The sequence below is a fragment of the Juglans regia genome, chromosome 1 (genome assembly GCF_001411555.2).
Source record: "Juglans regia cultivar Chandler chromosome 1, Walnut 2.0, whole genome shotgun sequence".
In the NCBI taxonomy this organism is placed as follows: Eukaryota; Viridiplantae; Streptophyta; class Magnoliopsida; order Fagales; family Juglandaceae; genus Juglans; species Juglans regia.
The window spans coordinates 11,641,741-11,664,085 of NC_049901.1; the positions used below are offsets into that span (position 1 = coordinate 11,641,741).

At 35.7% G+C, this 22,345-nt stretch overlaps 3 protein-coding genes across 3 annotated transcripts; 1 reads left to right on the forward strand and 2 right to left on the reverse strand.

The window, feature by feature from the left end:
* Positions 1–245: 245 nt before the first annotated feature.
* Positions 246–2,864, reverse strand: LOC108996409 (UPF0481 protein At3g47200-like). Its single transcript, XM_018972300.2, has 2 exons — positions 889–2,864; positions 246–605 (listed from the first exon to the last, which is right to left on the reverse strand). Exon 1 carries the CDS (start codon positions 2,425–2,427, stop codon positions 1,111–1,113), a length of 1,317 nt encoding a protein of 438 aa, XP_018827845.1. The 5' UTR covers positions 2,428–2,864; the 3' UTR covers positions 246–605; positions 889–1,110.
* A 1,458-nt stretch (positions 2,865–4,322) lies between these two features.
* On the reverse strand, positions 4,323–5,327 carry LOC108996395. Its single transcript, XM_018972278.2, has one exon. It carries the CDS (start codon positions 5,325–5,327, stop codon positions 4,323–4,325), a length of 1,005 nt encoding a protein of 334 aa, XP_018827823.1.
* A 12,256-nt stretch (positions 5,328–17,583) lies between these two features.
* On the forward strand, positions 17,584–21,126 carry LOC108996136 (protein FAR1-RELATED SEQUENCE 5-like). Its single transcript, XM_018971901.2, has 6 exons — positions 17,584–17,604; positions 17,713–17,776; positions 18,456–20,243; positions 20,356–20,807; positions 20,893–20,947; positions 21,055–21,126. Exons 2-6 carry the CDS (start codon positions 17,774–17,776, stop codon positions 21,124–21,126), a joined length of 2,370 nt encoding a protein of 789 aa, XP_018827446.2. The 5' UTR covers positions 17,584–17,604; positions 17,713–17,773.
* Positions 21,127–22,345: the final 1,219 nt, after the last annotated feature.

Here is a 22,345-nt window from a genome sequence, read left to right on the forward strand (position 1 = left end):
CAAAATAAAAGGATGCATTCAGAAATCTTTAATTTGGCACGAAACTTGCATACTTCGAAGTGAACAAAATTGCAAATAAATGGTTTTGGCTTGCACACCAAATCAATATATTGTGTATTCATTATGTAGATGATATAAGCCAATGAAAAATCGAAAAATACAATCTCAAGTGATATACATTATCTTCTATATATACAAGGTAATATTATCGAAAAATTGATATGATTCTAAGTAAGATTGAGAGCAACTTACCAAAATCATTTCATGGTACCATTAAATATCCCAAAACAACTTCATTATTTAAACATCCAAAATACAAGAGGGCAAAAAAATCTATAGCCCTTTTCCTTCTTAAGAAATTTCCATGTTTCTTCTAAAAAAAAAATTATATAAGGCCTTCTCTATTTTGCCTTGTCCTGATTGATAATTTTCTGCAGGTCCTCAAACAACTTAAGCACTTCACAGATGAATTGGTCAGCCGCTTCTAGCCTTTCTTCCAAAGATGGCTCCGCTAAGCGCTCAGGACTCTTCGGGACCTCTTTGACCATTGGGGGATCCGGCTTCTTGCGTTTCACCATGGTCAGCCTTTTGACTTGTCATAACTTCTACAATTTCGAATGAGGAATGATAGTGAAAACTACATCAGTAAGATTTTAGAATTAAAATAAAATAACAAGTGAAGGTTTTTTCGAAAAATTAAAAAAGGGTCTTCTTCCTTTTCTCGGATCTAAAATTAAACAGTCCATGGATCTAGAGTCCAAATAAATAAATTCATCTATGGCTCGTTTAAAAAGTCAACATATAATAGATCCACTAATCACACACCACTCACCAAGATCTAAGATCAAAGTGCACTGACAAGAAGATTTTGGAAATAAAAAGACTAACAATGACGAGAATTTGTAGAGAAAATCAAAACACAAATAGCATATGCATCCACGAATTTGGCATCTTCTTGCAGCATATCCAGTTTCACTTCATGTTTGCCCTGCGTGCGCTGAGCTAACCCCTTGGCAATGGCGGCCTGTTTACAACAAGTTGAAATTTGCCTAACAGATCACTACAAGAACTTGTACCGAGTGCAGTGGGAGGTGGAGCGAAGGGGAGAGTTTAGGTTTTAGGATGCACATAGGCATAGATGGTGTAGAAGGTCTGCAAAAACGTGAGCACTAGGAGCACAAAGCCAGCCATTGCTGAGATGAACGTCCATGGCGTGTTAAAATACGTACTCTTGAAGCTCGCCCACTGCCAATTGAAGTCCTTCCTATAATAGTCCTCCACGCCATTGAACAAATTGGACAGATAAAACTGATCAAAACCAAACAACAAGGCCCTGCCCAAGTGGCTGACGTATTTCTCAAGATCGCCGTCGGACCCAACGTAATTGTCGAGTACTCTGCGTTCGCTAAGGTACTCGACGTCCTTGTCACTGTTCACAAGGCAATTCAAGAAATGAGCGTACGACATGAAGTGCTTGGTGGTGTTGTTGCGTTCCTCCTCGAAAACGACGCAGTTAATCAACAAACTGATCATGAAATCGTCGACGCTTATGTCGGGCATCTCAATCACTCCGCGCTTGAATCTCACCGATAAGAAGCTGTCCTCTTTGACCGGATTGACCTTAATTCCCGAACGGACGAGCTTCGAGATGCAGGGAATAATACGGAGGTCCCGTCCGCTGCCCTTCTTCCGTGGCTGCTCTTGTTCGGGTGGGATAAAACTTGACCGAACCAAGTCCAGCAAATGCAAACAGCTATCTTTGAAATTGCGATATCTATCTATAACCTTCTGAGGCCGGCGCAACACCTTGTTGAAGAATCGCATAGCGAGAAAGGGCAACGGCTCGCGGTACTTGCTGTAAACGGAAGTGTCGTACAACTTCTCCAGAACGAAGAAGGGGATCTGATTGTGGAGCAGAAGAAGATCCCCGTAGAGATCTGGAGATGTCCATAACATCCTGGAAAGAGGGTCGTCGGCTTCGAACTGTTTCAAAGAATTAACCCTGAGAAACAATTCTATTATAAAACAACCGTCAAGAACCAAACCTTGGAGGAAATCAACGGATTCCATGTCGTGTTCCCAGTCATCAGATTCATAACACTTTCTGGCTTTCGTTTCAAGTGGGCGTATGCTGGTGACAATGTCCTCTAAGGCTATATATTTATTATCGCTCAACGAGGAAGTGAGGTACCTCCATTTTTGCTCCTCCGTCTTGATTAGGCAGTCACTCAAGGGCCCGATGGAGACAATCCGAGGACAGGGCCACAGGCCCTTCGCGACGCGATCACTCCGGAAGATGCAAGCCTCTCCCCTGCTGGGTTGGCTTTGTAACCGTAGCTCAATCACCGACCGCTCATCCATCCGGCTGACGAGTCCCTCGACGACCCTCCGAGTCTCAACGAGGTGACTGTCAGAAGTGCTTTCCATGGCGGATTTTGGTTTCAAAGAGTTTGAAGCTGGGAGCTGGGGGCGTGGTCACTTGCAACGAAACTCTTAACAGGGCGTCGAGGGGGAATATCAAGCAATCCTAAAATCCTCAATCATCGACAACTTGAACAAGTAATGGATTGAAGATGAACCCTCCAGGTTCACTCTCAAGAAAAGCCTAACCCAACAGAGAGAACAGGATTTCCACCGATACCACACCAGAAACAGTGTACCCTATCCAAACCCAGAAAAGGAAACACAAAAGATACAAAACTTAAACCCAGAAAAAGAAAAAGGAAGATATTCCAGTCGAGGCTTCAAGTTAAAGGTCTCTCGAGTGGTAAAGAGTCAAGACACTTGAGACTGCTCAAAAGAGCGACGGTGAAGTGAAAGTGAAAGTGAACGCCTATAGAACTAGAGTAGCAGCACGTCTGTTTCACTTTCTCGGCTAGAAAAATTCTGTTATCATATGTAGATGTAGATGAAGAGTAAAATAATTTAATAAATTTAAAAAAATAAAAAAATGTGTAATTTGTTATATGTGAGAATGAAAACTTGGTTGGCTTACCCCGTTTTCCGTGCATCTGAACGTTTTTGAAATTGTGTAATATTTAAAATGATCACGGACACCAGTTCAAGTTCTCATATTAAAAGGAACATATTAAAAGGTTACTTGAATGGTCTAATATGAGAACTTTGATGTTCATTTTTAAAAGGAATTTGTTAAATACAAGTAGTTTGGCGTATCAAATTGTATATTAATATTCACATAATTTTTTTTTATTATAAAAAAATAAAAGAAAATTTTTTTTGAAAAAAGAACAAAGTCTTCTATCTCACGAAAATTATTTTTATCTTTAATTTATATTATTTCATTAAATGAATGTCTTATATTTAATATTGGTGCAGAATTTGATGCATGAAATCAATTGCAAGAAGACTTTTCCTTTTTAAAATGAAAACGTTTCAACTTGAAGTGGTCTAATATTAAAAGGTTCATTTTTAATATTGATGTTCTTCGTTCTCATTCTGGCCATTATACTCATCCCAATAAATGAACAACACTTCAAGTTCTAAAGTACCAAACTAGGCCTGTGAGCTCTAACCAGTAACCATTCTTTTCAAATTCAATTAATCATTCAAAATCTCAAATTTCAAATCTCAAATGTTTCAGCAGTAGTAAACTCATTTATTCCTATTTATTTTGACTTTTTAAAAAATGCCGTTTCAATGGCTCGAGGAGATTGAAACGTGTATTTGCACCCATATCTACACACGAAAGAACCATAGATGAGCCATCTCTGAAGACTGAAATCGACCCAATAACACAGGCAGCATTCCATTCAATCAATTAGCTAAGCCTTGCCATCCACATTTACCACACACATGTTAGATAGGCAAAACCAGCATTCAAACAAGTGTGCTAGGGGTTCTTTACTTGTAGCAGATGCACAACATGTTTAAAGTGGTGATAGGATTTTTAAGGTTGGAAAGGGTTGGTTTTGCCTACCTAAGATGTAAATGAGCTTTGTATAGGGGTAGATTTTCTTTTTCCTTTGTTACTAAAACAAATAATTACATATTACAAATTCTTCAAGCTCGTTCAATCATCCATTATTGGCTATTGCCAGTCATGTTGTGGCATTGTGGCAAGAATTTCAGCTCATGTTTAACGACATGAAGCTGATGCTATCACCAAGATAAGCCCTTAAGCTAGAAAATTAATATTCAGAATATAAATAAAGTAACAGAACGTCATCATATGTAACAATATCTTCCCAATAAAAAACTTGGTACAGCTTCATGTATTCATTACAATTTAAGCCAGAAACATATATATGAGAGCAAGTGAGGAACTCATACAGTTCGAAAGTACAATACTAGAACAGGTTTAGCTAAACTTGAACCTCCCCAAGTTGGAAATTATCCTTGGGTGCCCTTAGACGAACATACTCCCCTAGATAACCCTCAAGATGATCCGCTAAGGAGGACTTGTCGATGTCTTCATGGTGATACGATTTGCAGACCAAGTAGACAACAGTTTGGACAACGAAACCAAAGAGACTCACCATGACCAGAAAAATGAAGCTAAGAATCCCAACCATAATGCTAATTGCTATATTGGGTACCATTTCCAGCACAACAAAAAACTCAAATATCAGTTCAATTGCAGCAAGGCAAACAGAAATCAGGATAAAGAAGGCAACTGCAATTCCCATCTTTCCCTTTATTAAGGCTTTGCTCTTAATCATGGCTTTAAGTCCATACACATCCTCCAACACGGATACCACGCTCGCCAAATCCCAAACGATGCTTATATACACGAACCCAATCAAGTAAAAGATCAAAAGAACTATTACGATCACAATTCCAACTGCAGAAGCTCCAATAAAAGCCACCCACAAGATGAAGAATACTGCTGCAACAATGTGGTACACTATAAAAAAAAGAAAACACCATATGAAAGTGACCAGAAGCCTTTTCCAAACCTTTGGGACAATACGCATGACCTTCTTGAAGGTAGTTTCTTTGCCTGTGAATATGCATGCGATGGTATAGACGATTGCGGCGGTTGAAAGGAGGGAGAGGATAACAAGGAAGATGAAGCAGGCTGCTCTGAAGAGCCAGAAATAAGTCCAATCAGAGGAGATGATACGAGAGCGCTTATCATGCTCGTAAGAATTCTCTGGGGTGTTTTCCAAGCTGTACCTCTCGTCTACAATATCGGAAAAGAGGAGGTATGAGATTTTGATTTGAGCAAGGAAGATAAAGGAGAGTGGGACGATCAGAACTAGGGTGATTTTGCTGAAGATCTTTCTCCATGAAAATATGATTTTGAAGGATTCTTTGAAGATGCCAAAGAACCCCAGAAATTGAAGCTCGTGCTGTTCTCTGTCCATGATCTTGTTTTTCTTCTACACCAAGAATGAGTGGTCAGAGTCTGTGGATCGATGCTCATCTTATAGCAGGGATGAATTGACGCGAAATTATCAGACTACCCTTTGTCTTTGCTTGAATTACCAATGGTCCAAAAGTATTCATTCGTTCTAACTTCTTTCCAGGAAAGCGCGGAGCAAAAGTTTATGACCCCAATTACCAAACTACCCTAGTACTCTGTAATTCTCTTGTTTTTGGAACCAATGGTCCAATAAAGTTATAAACCTCAATTAGTTAGTTTTAGCGTTTTAATTTTATTACAAAATGTATTATTAGAAAAATAAAAAAATAAAAATCTTGGTGAATATTTTATGTGAAATTGAGTATCATTAATAGACACACAACGTCACTTAAATTATATTAAAAATTCAAATTCAATCTCAACACACATGTATTACATATAAATATATACACACATCAATATTAATTAATGTGTCAATTATCAACCTGAAAATAAATTTTATATTGATATTTTGGTGACAATTACGAAGATATTATTAATTTAAAAAAAAAACTATATAATAAGAGGATAAATTAGTAATGAAACCCATGTTCTTCCTGGGGTCCAACAATGAAAGATGGAGGGACCCCTTCTCCTTTACACCGGTCAAGATTGCTACAAAGTCGTGCCAGGTCGTCCGGGTAAGTCTCCAGAGACGACTTCGAGTGTGTTTGGAAGATGGGATGATTTTATTTTAAATTAAGAAATAATTAGATTAAAAAATTAAATATTTAAGATTAAAAAATATTTGTATGCTAGTTGATGTTTAAGAAAAAATCTCTTTAGATTCTACTTTTTCAGTCTCCTTTCCTATGTTATTATATATTAATGAGATTTTAAAAAATATAAAACTTTACAGAAAAAAAAAAAAAAAAAAAATCGCAACGCCTGAAAAATCCTCCGTGAGATTGGTTATATAAAAATTTTTTTATTCAAAGTTTAAGATTTAAAATAAGAGATGATGGATATACAGAGGATGATTGAGAAGAGACCAAAAGAAAATTTTAAACCTTTCGGCACGCAAACGCCAGCAGAAACTATTGACATATTTGGAAAAGGGGATTTGTTCTCATCTATATATGCATGTAGTTTTCCTATGAAGTGGACATTGTTGAGCAGAAGTCACGTTTTGGCTACTTTGAATAAGACTTTGATATGTATGTACATATAGCAACGTGATGAAGTTAGCGATGCTTTATTACTTAGATAAAGCGATGGAACAAAATGACACTTCCTCCTAGATATGAAAAAGTACTCAATACTATTTATTATTTTCTTATAGATATGGAGGATATATGATATTAAATGAGTATATAAATTTAGAAAATAATAATATATGAATCAAAGGGATACATAAATATGAGAAATAGGGATACATGAATATGAGAGAATTCTAATGATCATCCATCAAATACATTTCATGTATTTACAACACTTTCTATTGAATGACCATACACAAAAAATATGTCTCGTTAAAATCTTGCCAAAGAAAATCTAGTGGAAAAAACTTGTGGCGAAAGAAAAAAGAATACAAAATTTTAATGTGTCTTTGAATGTTTTAAGATTGTCTCATTAAAACCTTATAAGAAAAACCTTAGCAAAGGAAAAATAGTATAATCCAAATCATAATTGACTTCCCCTCGTAGGTATACAAATTTTCAATTGTTCATGATGAAATATCCTTGCGCCGTCACATTCCAATATTGTGTACCAACTTTTTGAATGTTGCAGTTGGTAAAGTTTTAGTGAATAAGTCTGTCAAATTATCACTTGACTGTATTTTCTTGACATTAATGTCACCACCTTTTGAAACTCGTGTATATAAAAAAATTTTGGTGAAATATGGTTGGTCCTATTACCTTTGACGTAGCCGCTTCTTATTTGCATAATACATGTCACATTATGTTCGTATAATATTGTTGGGCCGCCTTTGATTGTGGGTAAACCATACTTTTCTTGAATATGTTGAATTACTGATCTTAGCCAAATGTATTCACGGCTTGCTTCATGTATTGCAATAATTGTTTAGTAACGGTAGAGTGTCACCTTGACATGGTGGAAGTCATCAATTCGAGCCTGATTATCTCTAACCCCAATGTCAATTTTTCTATTTTGACTTGCTTTCCCGATTGGAAGAAGTACATTCTATTGTTTGTTTAACAGACTTCCATGAAATAGTTGTACCTCCATATATAAATAGGTATTCTGTTTGAGAAAACCCTTTATGCAGATCAAATAGATAACCTGCATGTGTATATCCAATTAATTGTGTGCTTGATTCTTTTGGATAAAATAATCTCTTGTCGATCGTATCACGAAGGTAATGTAGAACATGTTTGAATCCATTCCAATGTATTCGAGTTGATACAAAACTATATATTGCTAGTAAGTTGACTAAAAATGCAATATCATGTCTTGTAGAATTTGTAAGATACATTAAAGCACCAATTGTACTAAGATATGGTACTCTAAGACCAAAAATTTCTTCATTTTTTCCTAGAGAATGAAAATGGTCATTCTCAACATCAAGTGATCGAACAATTATCGGAGTGCTCAAAGTGTGAGCTTTATCCATATAAAAGTATTTTATGACTTTTTCTGTATATGTAGACTGATGAACTAAAATTTCATTTGAAAAATATTCAATTCGTAAACTAAGAAAAAATCTGGTTTTTCTAAAATCTTTCATTTCAAATTCATTTTTTAAATAAGTTGTAGTTTTCGTGAGCTCTTCTGGAGTCCCCATGAGATTTAAATCATCTATATATACTGCAATAATTGTGAATTCAGACTGACTTCTTAATAAAAATACAAGGACAAATTAGATTATTTTCAAATCCTTTTTTCAATAGATATTCACTAAGATGATTGGACCACATGCGTCCGGATTGTTTTAAACTATATAATGATTTTTGTAACTTAATAGAATATATACTTCTGAATTTTGAATTATATACTTTGGTCAGTTTATATCCTTCAGGGATCTTCATGTATATATCATTATATAGTGATCCATATAAATATGTAGTAACTATATCCATTAAACGCATATCCAAACTTTATATTACTATCAAGGTAATAAAAAATCTAAATGTAATTAAATCCATTACAGAAGAATATGTTTCTTAAAAATCAATACCAGGTTTCTATGAGAAACCTTGTGCAACAAGTCTTGTTTTATATCTCACGATTTCATTTTTCTCATTACGTTTTCTTACAAATACCCACTTATATCCAACATGTGTAACACCTTTAGGCATTTGGATTACAGGTCCAAGTACTTCACGTTTTGTAAGTGAATTCAATTATGCATTAATTGCATTTTTTCATTTTAGTCAATCATTTCTACGTCGACATTCTGTGACGATTGTGGTTCAATTTCATCATTACTTCTGGTAATGTCAATTGTAACTTTAAATAAAAATATATTATCGATAATAATTTTATTTATATCCCATAATTCTCCAGTACTTACATAATTTAATGAAATCTCATTATTTTCAGGTACCGAGGACACTAATACTGTGAATCTTCTTTCTAACAAGTATTTCATCTTCAACTTACTAACTACAAGTTCATCCCTAAATTTGAAGGCTCAAATGTGAGAGATAGATATATGAGACGGGTTTTGCAATATTCGTTGTTGTCATTTTAAATTTTTTGGACAATAATAAATGTTTAATAATTGTTGTACGACTCATTTTATATTTCTCTCTCTCTTTTGAGAGGCACTCGGATTTTTTATTTTTTAATAATGGAGATGCATTAAAAATAAATGAGAATATATGAGGAGTGGGTGGGGATGAATAGTGTCTAGCCAAATTTTGTCTAAGTAGCTTAAAAATGGTCTGCATTAGAGTAGTCAAAAGTCCAACTCTCCATTTTTGAGCTATAATAAATTTATCAATTTCTCCAATTTTTGTCAGCCACTATTCATCTCTAAAATAATATTTTATTCTAAAATTATTTCCAATAGCTACTATTAGATAATTAAGTTGAGGAAGAAAATAGTTGGAAAACAATAATTTTCAGTAAAAATTAAATTATTAATTAATATATGGAGTGTATTTTTAAAATATAAAAAAAATTAAAATATATTATTAAATATATAATATTATATTATTATTTTAACTTTTGGATGGATAGTCCAATGTGGATTAACATCTCAAATGGTTTTAGTTAAAGTCAAAACCTCAACTTTTAGTCAAATTTTGGACTTAGCTATACCATTGCAAATGCTCTTAAAGTACTCTTATTGGATTATGCAAATTCAAATAAAGTGAGAAATTTAGCTAATAGAACATAAAAATGTGATGCATTAGATTATGCAAATGTAAACAAAAATGAATTTTAGTTATAGTAAAACATAGGGGTGCTACCCGCCCCCGCATGGGCGGGGGTGGGGTACCTCGTCCGTTCGACGGGGGGCGGGGGTAAACCCCCATCCATCCGCCCCTACCCCTTACTTGGCCTTCGGCCCAGCTCATTTTTCTGGGTCCTAAATGGCCCAAAAATAGATTTTGGGCCCAAAATTTATTTTTGGACACAAAATTTGTTTTTGGACACAAAATTTAACTAAAAAAATTAAATATATTTAAAAATTGAAAAAATATATATTATATACATATATATAGATAGAATTATTAATTACTAAACTATTACAAATTACAATTTACAATTATACAAATTAAGACTCTAAGAGAACTAATAAACTTAAACTATTACAATATTACAAACTCCTCTAAAAATATTAAATATTACAAATTGTATTATTAACTATTGTAACAACATTACACTTAATTGTAAATTAACAATTATAACTCATAACTTTTCAATTTGATCAATTTGGGATGGTGGTGTGGCGTTGTATAAGGGTGAATTCACTGAGTGGTGAGTTGTGTCGACTGCTGCGAGACTGGAAATCAAAATCATAAATGTTAATAAGTTATAAAACCTCAAAGGCTAAAATATTAATAAGTTAAAAATAAAACAAATTAGAATTATAAAGTTATAAAATGAAACAAAAATTAAAAAAATTAAAATACAAAATATTAAAAGTATTAACCAAGATGAGATTGAGATTGTGTAATTAGAATTTGAGATGAAGATGAGATAGATGAGCATAGATCGGTCATTAGGATTGAGCATATGTATAATTGTATATTGAGAATATAAAAGCTAAAATAAAAACAAGCAAAATAATTAGATACTAAAATATGATATAAAATTATAAATGCAAAAAACAAATAAATGACAAATTATACAAATCATGACAATGGTGGGTCCAATACAAAGTCTTACTGCATCGGAGGTAGCCGTAACATGAATTGGAGTTCCCTTGATCCAATTCTGTGTGCAAATCAAAGCCTCCACAGTGGTAGGAGCTAATGAACTCCAAAATGAATCCAATACACACTCTCCAGTGCTAAAGGCCAACTCGAGGATATGGTGCTAACAGGGATGACCAAAAGACTGCAGGCTATCTCTCAAAGGATGAGATACTTCACGGTATTTATCTTCCACTAACTTAATATATCGAAGTCTCGTCAAAATGGTATTACCTCTGCTGCTAAGTATCCGTCTATTTCTGACTAAGCCTCTACATAACTCCGCATCAAGGGGGTCTGCTCAAACCTCTAACCCAGTCCAATCTACGTCTTTTCCCACTATCGACTTCTTGAACTGGTGTGGGGTAGGTATAGGTGCACAATATTACCACCTCGTAGGACAGTAAACTCATCAAATAATCTACAAAGGGTTTCCTGAATCATTGCTGCAATAATCTCCGCCCATGTTTGCTTGTACGCAAGGCCCAATCTAAATACCATGCCATTCACCTTAAGTATCGGGTCAAGGACGACAGCTACATATAACAGCCCTAGTAAAATCCCCCCAATACTTGTCGTACTTTGACCTCATAAGCAATGCCATCTCTCATAGCCTATAGTGACCACCTGCGACTATGTCATCTAATTCTTCTTTTACCTTACATATTTGTTGACAGAATTGATGGAATGTAATGTACAAAGTTCCAGATATTGTCGTGGTGACCTCATAAAAAAGTCTACAAAAGTCTACAAAAATATATACAATTTCTCAATTATCATCTATGGGTTTCCCCAATCCCCTGTGATCATAAAAATATTTAACATATTGGATGTCTTCATCACCCAATAGTGCAAATGCCAACCTATATTCTTGGGCCACCTCCAACATCAAATATGTTAAGTTCCATCGTTTAAACATATCAGTACAAAGACCCTTCTTAGATGTTAAACCTGCAAACCTTGAAACAAACTTGAATTTCTCCAACCTTGAATGAGAAGATCTCACCCATCTCACAGCAGTCTTGACTCGAGCAATCGAGTCATGAACATCCTTCAAATCATCAGTAACAATAAGATTCTGTAACAATAAGATTCAGAATATATGCCGCACATCTCACATGCAGACACTCACCACCCAAGATTGTCTTATTTACCTCTCTAAGATAAGTCTTCAAATGTCTCAATGCGATATCATTAGACAAGGAATTATCAACTGTGACTGTAAGAACTCGGGTCAACCCCCACTCCTTTATTGTTGCCTCTAAGGCCTTTCTAATTGTCTCACCCTTATGATCGATGATTTAACAAAATTTTATAATTTTCTTATGCAATTTCTAATTACAATCAATAAAATGCACAGTTAAGGACATATAATTAAAATTTTGGATTAATGTCCAAGTATCAGTGGTAAGACAAACAAATTGACCGGCCAATTCACCCCTCAACTTCTCTTTTTCAGACCAAAAATGTTTTTTTATATCCTTTGCCACCGTGTGACTAGAAAGAATATTAAACATTGGTTCCAAGTAACGTGCAAACGCTTGGAACCCTTTCTCATCAACAATTTGAAAAAGTAGCTCGTCCATGATGACCATACGAGCTAAGTGTCTTCTACACTCATCGGGATCATATTTAGTATACCCCTTCAAAGTTGCACCCCCACTAGTCCCATCCATCATTTTTTGAAGTCCAATTTTTAGCCTAGATTGGTTTTTCTCTTGTAATGATCGTAATATTGAACTTTTTTTACATTGGTCTTCTAAGTGCACCTTTAATTGTAAGGTGCCATGTTTCCTATAGTGGCATCCATAGATTTTTCCACAATAGTTATACTTGGCTTGGGGTTATTGGGGTCATCACCCTCTAATTTGGTGAAAAGAACCCAAACTATAGAAGCAGGTTTCTTGTTGGGTTTAGGGGCAGGGCAATGTGCCGTAGGGGTAGGTGTTGGGCCAGGGATAGGGGTATGAGTAGAAGTAAGAGTAGGGGTATGGGTACCCTGGACATGGAAATGAGAGCTTGCACTAGAATTTGCTAGTATATCCATGAACAACCAAACAAGAAATCTGAAATTAAAGTAAATATAGCAACATGCCAAACAATTGCATCCAAGCATTAACATATATATTGGAAATTGGAAGATGAAACATCAATGATCAAATATCAAACATAAAAATTAAAAAAAAAAAAAAACCCAATGAAATACCCAATTAAAATGGGTAATACAAGGCTACAAGTTGTAAAAAAAATGAAATACCCATTACCCAATTAAAATGGGTTATACAAGTTGTAAAAAAAAAGAAATAGAAATACTCAATTAAGATAGTTTATACAAGTTGTAAAAAATCTGAAATACCCAATTACAAATTAAAATGGGTTATAAAAGTTGTAAAAAAAATTGAAATACCCATTACCCAATTAAAATGGGTTATACAAGTTGTAAAAAAAAATGAAATAGAAATACCCAATTAAAATGAGTTATACAAGTTGTAAAAAAAATGAAATAGAAATACCCAATTAAAATGGGTTACCTCCCTCATGCATCTTTTACTTATTAATTAGGATTTTTACCGTTTATATCTACCAATTATATGTTAATTATAATTAAGATTTTTACAAGTTGTCTCTATCTTCTTTTGTCTCTATCTTCTTTTGGTATAATTGTAAATATTAAAAAAAATAAATTAGAAAAAGTATTATTAAATTATTAATATTTTATTATTATTTTGACTAATAGATAGATAATACAATGTGGAAATAGATTTTGAATGGAATAGTCAAATGCAAAATCATGAGATATTATGGAAATTATGATTTTGCATTTGCATAATCCAATGAGGATACTCTTAGCATTGGTTTTTCTAAATGCAAATGCAAAATCACATGTTTGGGAGATTGTCTTTGCCATTCAAGAAAAACTCTAACATTGGATTATGCTCTTTGAGTCAAAATAATAATAAAATATTATTATTCTTTTTTTATATATTGTTTTACAATTAGCACTCACTACATACATTTGGCATTAATAATACAAATATAATAATAAAAAAATATAATTTTTTTTATATATTATATTAAAAATATGATGAAATGATAAAAAAAAATATAATATATTATAATAATAAAATGAAGATGAAGTTGAAGGTGAAGGTTCCAAGTTGTTGAGGGAGGGAGAAGATGAAAGGGTTGTAAGAGAGAAAGAGAGAGAGAAAGAGTGGGAGGAGAGAGAAAAAAATCAATAAAATAGCATTTGAGGAGTGAATGGTGCATCTCCAAAGATGTATTGACACTGTTTATAGCTATGGAAATATTTCTATATGCATAATCTAATATAGGTAATTTAATGGTCTAGTTATGCAAATATGTATTTGCATTTACAAATAGATAAACCAATGCCAATGTTACAGCAACTATATAATATATATATATATATAGTAAGTTGGAAGATTAATGAATAAGATATAAAGAAAATAGCATTGAACCACCCTGGGGTCTGGCAGTGCAGAGATGGTGACAGACAGTGGCAGGCAAGTGTCTCCACGAATGTGCAACGTGCGTGCATTCACTATGTTCTAAATTTACTGAAACAGGGCCTCGTTGATGGCGGTTTGCGATGTAGGGTGGCAGTGATGTTTGTGGTTTTCAACCTACCGTGGCTTGAGGAAAATAACACTCGCCGGAGCGAAACCATGGAACTACTGGTTTGCCGTGGGCCGTGGGAAGAAATTGAGTAGCTGAGTGGGTTTTCTATGGGTTTTGGCAGGGTTGTGGTGTGTTGTCATGTTTGTTGGGTGGTTGCTGGATGTGGAGACGTCCGTGCATGGGCTAAGGGTTAGCTGACGTGGGATATAGCCTTGGTGTGTAAACATGGGATGCAGCTAGTTGTTGACTTGGTTCACACTGGCTTGTGAAAGAAAAGGCTATTCTCTATGGGATTAGTCTGAGAGATATAGAGGGAAAGAAAAAGAAAGCTTAAATTTTGACTCCAAAATGAAGTGGTTTCTTCAAGTGGGCTGGGCTTTTCCACGAGCTTGGGTTGACTGTTACATTCCCCCCCCCCCTTTAAAAAAATCTCGTCTTTGAAATTTGTTCCATCCAAAACAAAGTCTAAAAATATTTATCCATCTCATGCATTCCATGCTTATTTTAATCATTGATCATTATATCTAACCTAGTATTCTAACTTTCCAACTTTATGATATTTTCGCTCGATGCCTCACATAGCTCTTAATCTCCTGGGTATTCACATTTGTGCATATAGTATTGGTCGTCATATGCTCTAGGTCCAGTTCATGTCGTAAACCTCAATGCCGACTTGATTAGAAGTCTAATTATAACTTCATCCAAATTCTTAACTTAACTTCATGTGGCTCATTCCATTATGATGCAAATATGATTTTTATACTTATTTCCTTTGGTTTGAGAAGTATGTTGAGTCACAATTTGGCAAGAAAATAAAGCTTTTCCAATCGAATGGTGGGGGAGAATTTATTAGTAATGCCTTTAAAAACCATCTTCATCAAAATGACATACTACATCACATCTCTTGCCCACACATACTAGAGAAAAATAGCCTCGTTGAGCATCATCATTGAATTATTCGTGAGCTTTAACAATGTTGTATCACAGGGGGAACACCCAAGCAATTTTGGGTGGAGGCCTTTGCCATGACTTCCTTTCTCATCAACCGATTACCGTCAAGACCACTTGACAATATTTCTCCATATTTTGCATTACATGGAAAACATCTAGATTATCATTCCTTATGTTGTTTGGCTCTAGGTGCTTTCCTTACACTTTGGGATGTCAAGATGAATAAGTTTGATCCAAAGTCATTGCCTTGTATTTTCTTCGAATACAGTGAACACTATTAAGGATACAAATGTTATCATCCTCCCACACAACGTACTTTTCTCTCACATCATGTTGTGTTTGATTAACCGGTTTTTCCATTCAAGAATCCAACAAGTCTTTACTCCAAATCCAACTCAACTACACTGGAAACTTTTAATGACTAGTTGGATCCATCTCCTGTTGTTTCCTCTACTCTCCTATCTGGTCTCCCACTTGTACAAGATGGTGATGCATCTGCTAATAATTATTATTTGCCTAAAACCGATCATGCATGCTTACCTTCTCCTACTCCGGATATGCCATCTATAATGCCTAACTCTGCTCCAACTTGCACCTACAACTTGTTGTCTTTCTTGGATTATGCCTCGTTTCTATCACAATCAGATCATGATATGAACCTTCCAAATGGCTCCTGTGATTTGGTTTCGAGCACCTCTATCAAATATAATGACACAAGTGCTCCCATTGAATTGTCTCCATCTCTCGATCATGTGGTTGCCCCTGACCCCAATAATAGCTCTTCATTGTCACATCCTATGATCACTCATAGTGGTGTTGAGATTCATAAACCAAAACCCAACTATACCAACCTTCATCAATCCATTTCTATTCCTCAAGAACCCAAGATAACATGCATTGTCATACGACATGAAAGGTGGTGCAAAGCTATGCGTGAGGAGTTAAGTGCCCTCCATGCTAACCATACTTGAGATTTGGTACCTTGAACTCCTAAGATTCATGTTATTGGGTGCAAATGGGTCTTTAGACCAAACTCAAAGCTAATGGCTCGGTTGAATGCCTCAAGGCCTGCTTAGTCGCCAAGAGCTATCTACAAGTGGATGGAATTGGTTTTTCATAGACTTTCTCCCTAGTCATTAAACCTGGTTCCATTCGGATTGTTCTATATTTTGCATTAGTAAAGAAATGGAGCATTCGATAGCTTGATGTAAAAAATGCCTTCTTGCATGGGCATTTGTCTAAAATTGTCTTCATGGAACAACCTCTTGTTTTCATTGACCAATCTTGACCAGATCATGTCTATAAGCTTCATAAGGCCTTGTATGGCTTTAAGCAAGCTCCATGAGCTTGGTTTGATCGTTTCAGCTCGTTCTTATTTAACTATGGATTCTTTTGTAGCATTTCTAATCCCTCATTATTTATTTGTCATCAATCTCATGGCTCAATGGTGCTTCTCTATGTGGACATCATCCTCACGTGGTCTAGTGATCCTCTACTCAACAACTTCATTGCCGTTTTACACTCTGAGTTTTCTATGAAGGACTTGGGGCATTACATTATTTTTTGGGCATTGTGGTGACTTCTACTAATCAGGGTTTATTTTTATCACAATCAAAATATGCAATGGAAATTCTTGCTCAGGCACATATGACTAATTACAAACCTTTATCTACCCCTTTATCTCCCAAAATGAGCAAGTCAGTCTCCACTACTCCTGATTCTGATCCAGCTCACTACCGCAGCCTCGTGTGAGTCCTCCATTACCTTACACTTACTAGTCTCGATCTTGCTTTCAAGGTAAGTATGTTTCTCAGCTCATGCAACAACCCATTGATGAATAGTTCAAACAGAGCTTCTTTGGGCAGGTGGCACCGATAATCGGTAATCAACGGAGACGAATCACGAGCTACCACGTATACAGTCAATAAGTAAAGCACGGTACACGCATAGCAGGGGATCACTCCCTCTCCCCTTCCCACTTGACGAAATCGATCAGTCTCGCTCTCGCACTCTCTGTGCTCTCGCACTCTCTGTGCTCTCTCGGTCTCTGTCACTCTCACTCTCCTTCCCTCTCCGAACCGAGCTTCATAATCTCTCTCCTTCGATCTGTCTTCTCCCTCACGAAAACCCTAAACCGAGCTTCTTTGGGCTCTCTCCTTCCCTCTCTCCCCTTCGATCTCTCTCACGGAAACCCTAGAAGAAGTTCAGAATCTCTCTCTCTCTCATCTATCTCATTCCCTCTCTCTACCTTCGTTCAAGAACCTGGAACTAAGACCCCGAAACTGTACACCAACTTCACCGTCGGAGGACCTCACTCAGGTACCAATTTCCCCTGCTATGTTCTCTGATTCTTAATTTTTTGGCACATGTCTAATTTTTTGTAATCCCTAATTCTAATGGTCTGTGTTTTGTGTGAATTTGTTGTAGGGTTTTTGGCTTTGATTTATCACCATCTGCTCAACGACAAACCAGTCAACCAGTTTTCCATATGGTGTGTGTTTTGTTGTTTTTCTCTAGTTTTCTCTAGTTTCCAATTGTAATCTAGAATGAAATGAAAAATCTGTGTTATGCCTATACACTTTGTCACCATCTGCGCATGCTCCTTTGCCTTGCGCCAATGTATGATGCATGAATTTCGAGCATTACCCATACCCAAAAGCTGCCATTATTGGGCAAAGATAAATATTGGCCGAAATTAAAATCTCATTTGCTAAACATTTAGGTTGATAAATTTGACCATTTTGAACGTTAAAGTTTGTGATTTTAAAGGTAGTGCTTGAAAGAAATGGGAATAGATCACACATGAGTTTCTCAATGATAATCATGAGTCTAAGATAATGTAACTACATGATACGTTAGCTTGGACCCATTATTATTAAGTAATGTGAAAATTGAAGGAAAAAAATATGCATGGGATTCGTGATTTTTTTAAAGGTAATGTAAGACTTATTTTTTCGAAATGCATCCCAAGAAACTATCAGATTATCCATGTTAGAGGTCCAATTATAAAAAAATAAGTTGCAAAACTACTTCCAGTAACACTCTCGGCCACTAGTTGATTGATTACATTGTTTTAGGGATTGATTTAATATTGATTACATTGTTTTATACTCTCTAATTTTTTAGGGATTAATTTAATATTGATTACATTGTTTTATGTTGGGATGAAGGATTTTGGGTGGAGTTCGGATAGTGATGATGTTCAGATGGTAACGACTAGAAACTGTCCACAAGTTGTAAATGAAACTGTTGAGGATGAAACTGTGGATAATCAATGTGATGTGAATTTGGGAGATGGATTGAATATGGGAGATGGCGTGAATTTGGGAGATGGTGATGGAGATGGAGTGAATATGGGAGATGGAGATGGAGTCAATGCCATTTCCACTTCTAGTAGTGGACTTTTTGAACCGTTCATTGGGAAGGAATTTGATGAAGTTGAGGATGCCCAAGCATTTTATAAGGCTTATGCAAGACGAAAAGGTTTTGCAATTAGGACCAACCATACACAATTATCGAGAGGAGACAAAAAATTAATTAGTGTGCACTATGTTTGTACAAGGGAAGGATTTAGGCGTGAAAGTCTCAAACAAAAAGAAAGACAAATTCCCGAACCAGCTGAAACAAAAATTGGGTGTAAAGCTACCATGTGTATAAAAAAAGATGGTGAAAGGTGGGTAGTTTGCAAGTTTTACCCTCAACACAATCATGAGCTACTCACACCAAGAAGTACCAGTATGCTACGTGGACATAGAGGAGTTACACGCGTGCAAAAAAATCTCATTCAGACATTGAATGAGTCTGGTGTACCGACAAGGAAGATAATGTCGGTGTTAAGTAAAGAAGCAGGTGGTGATTTTAATATTGGTTGTATTGGAAAGGACGTCGAAAATTATTTGGGAAATAAAAGAAAAAAATTGTTTGAAGAGGGAGATGCACAAAGGTTGTATGCATACTTTCTTGAACGACAGTGTAAAGAACCTGGGTTTGTGTACTCAATGCAGGTCGATGAGAATGGGTGTATGGGAAGCTGTTTTTGGGCAGATGCTAGATCTAGATCTGCATATCAATATTTCGGAGATGTCGTCACATTTGATGCGACATACCTCACAAATGTTTATAAGATGCCATTTGTGCCGTTCTCAGGAGTTAATCATCATCACCAAACCATAATGTTTGGTTGTGTGTTGTTAGTAAATGAGACAGCTGAATCCTATATATGGTTACTGAGAACATGGCAGGAAGCAATGCTTGGGCGTGCCCCTGCAACCATTATTACTGATGATGACAAAGCAATGGCCAAAGCCATTTCAGAGGTACTCCCAAATACAACTCACCGGTTATGCTTGTGGCATATTTTACAAAAATTTCCAGAACATTTGGCACATGTCTATCACAAATTTCCAGACTTGCAAAAAGAGTTTCATCATTGTATCCATGATACTATAACGGCTGATGAGTTCGAGGAGGAATGGGTTTCAATACTAGTGAAGTATGATCTAGTAGGTAATGATTGGCTCCAAAATCTTTACAACCGAAGGGAGAAGTGGGTCCCGGCTTACTTGTGCATGACATTTTGTGCCGGGATGTCAACCACACAAAGGAGCGAGAGCATGAATAAATTCTTCAAGGATTATGTGCGATCAAGCACGATGGTGAGTGACTTTGTGCATCAGTACGAGAAAGCCTTAGATGCACGTTATTTTAAGGAAAAAGAGAAGGATGTGAGAACAAAGTCGAGTAGGCCGGTTTTGAAAACATGTTGGGAAATTGAAGAAGAGGTAGCCAAAGTGTATACAAGGAAGTCCTTCGATATCTTTCAAGACGAGCTATTCAATTGCCAACGATACAAAGCAACAAAGATTCAGCAAGAGGGTGAGAGTAAAATGTATGAGGTGGCACCTAAGGGCAAGGACAAACGTATCTATTATGTGACTTTCAACTGTAAAGAAGCGAAGGCAATATGTATATGTCATATGTTTGAGTTTGTGGGTATTCTCTGTAGGCATATTCTATGTGTATTTATGAAGAAATCAAATTTAGATACTTTGTCACATCAATATGTTCTAGATCGATGGACCATCAATGCTAAGAGTCGAGCTATCCTTGAAATACCAAATCCCCGAGGGGCATGTTTCAACACAAGAAGATCCGATAATGCGAAAAAGTCATTTGATGATGAAGTTTTACGATATTGCTGAACTTGGGTCACAATCAAGGTTTAAAATGGACCATCTTTCTCTTGCCTTGGACAAGGTACACAAGGAGTTGCTTCTCATGGATAGTATTGAAGAACAAAATTTGGAAGGCGGAGATATGTCACGTAACGATCCCCCTGTGTTAAATTCACAAGTAATATCAAATTTTTCGCAAACTATACAAGATCCTCAACGGGTATCAACGAAAGGAAGACCAAAATCTTTGAGAGCAAAGAACCCAAGAGAGACTCAATCAGTGAAGAAAAGGCGTTGTAGCATTTGTAAGATTGAGGGTCATACCAAGAACAGCTGTCCTTTATTGGGGTATGGTACAAATATTCAAATTTTTGTTTGTATTTTAATCTAATAACTTCACTTCATTTTTACGCTTATTTTGTCTTTCATGTAGGGATGTTGGACATGTAAATGACAACATGTCACAAAGGGTGAATCTTGATGAAGAAGTATGAGGTTGGTGTTCTTTTGCTTGTTTGGCAGTTCTGTGTAAACCTCATGATGGTAGTCTTATTGTGGGAAGTTAATTTAGTTTTTATTTTTGTTAATGTTACAGGAAATGGCTGGTTCCGATAAATGCATTGTTTCCATGGGCATAATGTTGGAGATGTTGAATTTATGGGCTTAATGTATTTGGAGCCCGAGTAGCATGAATGAGTCGATCTCAAACCTGATCAATATTTATAAATTGATTGTATGCATGAACGAGTTTGATATGCAGTTTCTCTTATTGATTCGGTCGAAAACTTTTGTAATGGTTTTACTTCTAGATATATTTTGGAAAGATTTTACTGCGGTTATGGATTTGGATTTTACTGCGGTTACTGAGTTTGTAGCTTTCAATTTGTTTCTGTTTATGTCATGGCAACTTGCGTTATACACGGAGATTTTGATGTTGGGCATACCTTATCAAAGTAATTGATGCGTGCCATGGGAAATGCTATATCGCGGGTGTCCTGTGTAATGCTAATCGCCAGCAGTGTTTTCTGTATCTATTTAACGTGAAATGCATGAAAACGGGAATATCTTGAGTACTTATTTAAGTCATTTCATATAGATATTCGTGTTGAAGGTAACCAATAGCATTTCAATAGCATTTCATATATCAGCATGCAACCAGCTGCTTATAAATTTATTATCCTGATCAATATTTATCATTATGGTTTGCTTACAGCATGCAACCAGCTGCATGATTTCAAACGCGCTCAGATCATTGACCAGAAATCATTAAACAAAAATCATTAAACAGAAATCATCACATTGAAAAAATCCATTAAACTGCATAATCATAACTAGATTAAACTGCATAATCCATTACATATACATGACTATTGTTCAAACCATCACAAAAATTACAGCACAAAGCAAAACAATACAAAACCATGACAACAATAGAACTTGTAATATTTCCTTGTACTTCTTTTCCATAGCTTTGAATTTTGCTTATTCAGCCATTACACGTGCTTGATTGATCCTGTTGTTCCTTCTTTGAGCTAACTCCAATGTAATTTTGCAACAACTGTTTTGTTCCATTTCAAAATCAATCCATTGAAAAAACCCGCATTGTTTGTCCATCTTATACTTTGAACAATTGAAAAACCGTCTGCTAAAACTAGTATCTTTGGCAGAAATCCTTAGCTTTGATGGGATCCCACAGTGGCAAAGTGATATATCCAACTCAGCTTCATCTTTTGATCTTGAACTCAAAGAACTTGAACTAGAACTAGCTGGGTTGTTATACTGCATTTTACACATCAGTTATGGTGGCAAATACCGAATAAAAGCAACATTTAGATGAATAATTCTGGGGTTGGACCCCTGACCGTGGCAAAGTGGTTTGGAGGTGA

Coding starts and splice junctions, on each gene's coding strand:
- LOC108996409 (XM_018972300.2), bottom strand. CDS start 2,427: ATGGAAAGCACTTCTGACAGTCACCTCGTTGAGACTCGGAGGGTCGTC.
- LOC108996395 (XM_018972278.2), bottom strand. CDS start 5,327: ATGGACAGAGAACAGCACGAGCTTCAATTTCTGGGGTTCTTTGGCATC.
- LOC108996136 (XM_018971901.2), top strand. Junction 20,808..20,892: donor AACAGCTGTCCTTTATTGGG/GTATGGTACAAA, acceptor TCTTTCATGTAG/GGATGTTGGACATGTAAATG. Junction 20,948..21,054: donor GGGTGAATCTTGATGAAGAA/GTATGAGGTTGG, acceptor TTAATGTTACAG/GAAATGGCTGGTTCCGATAA.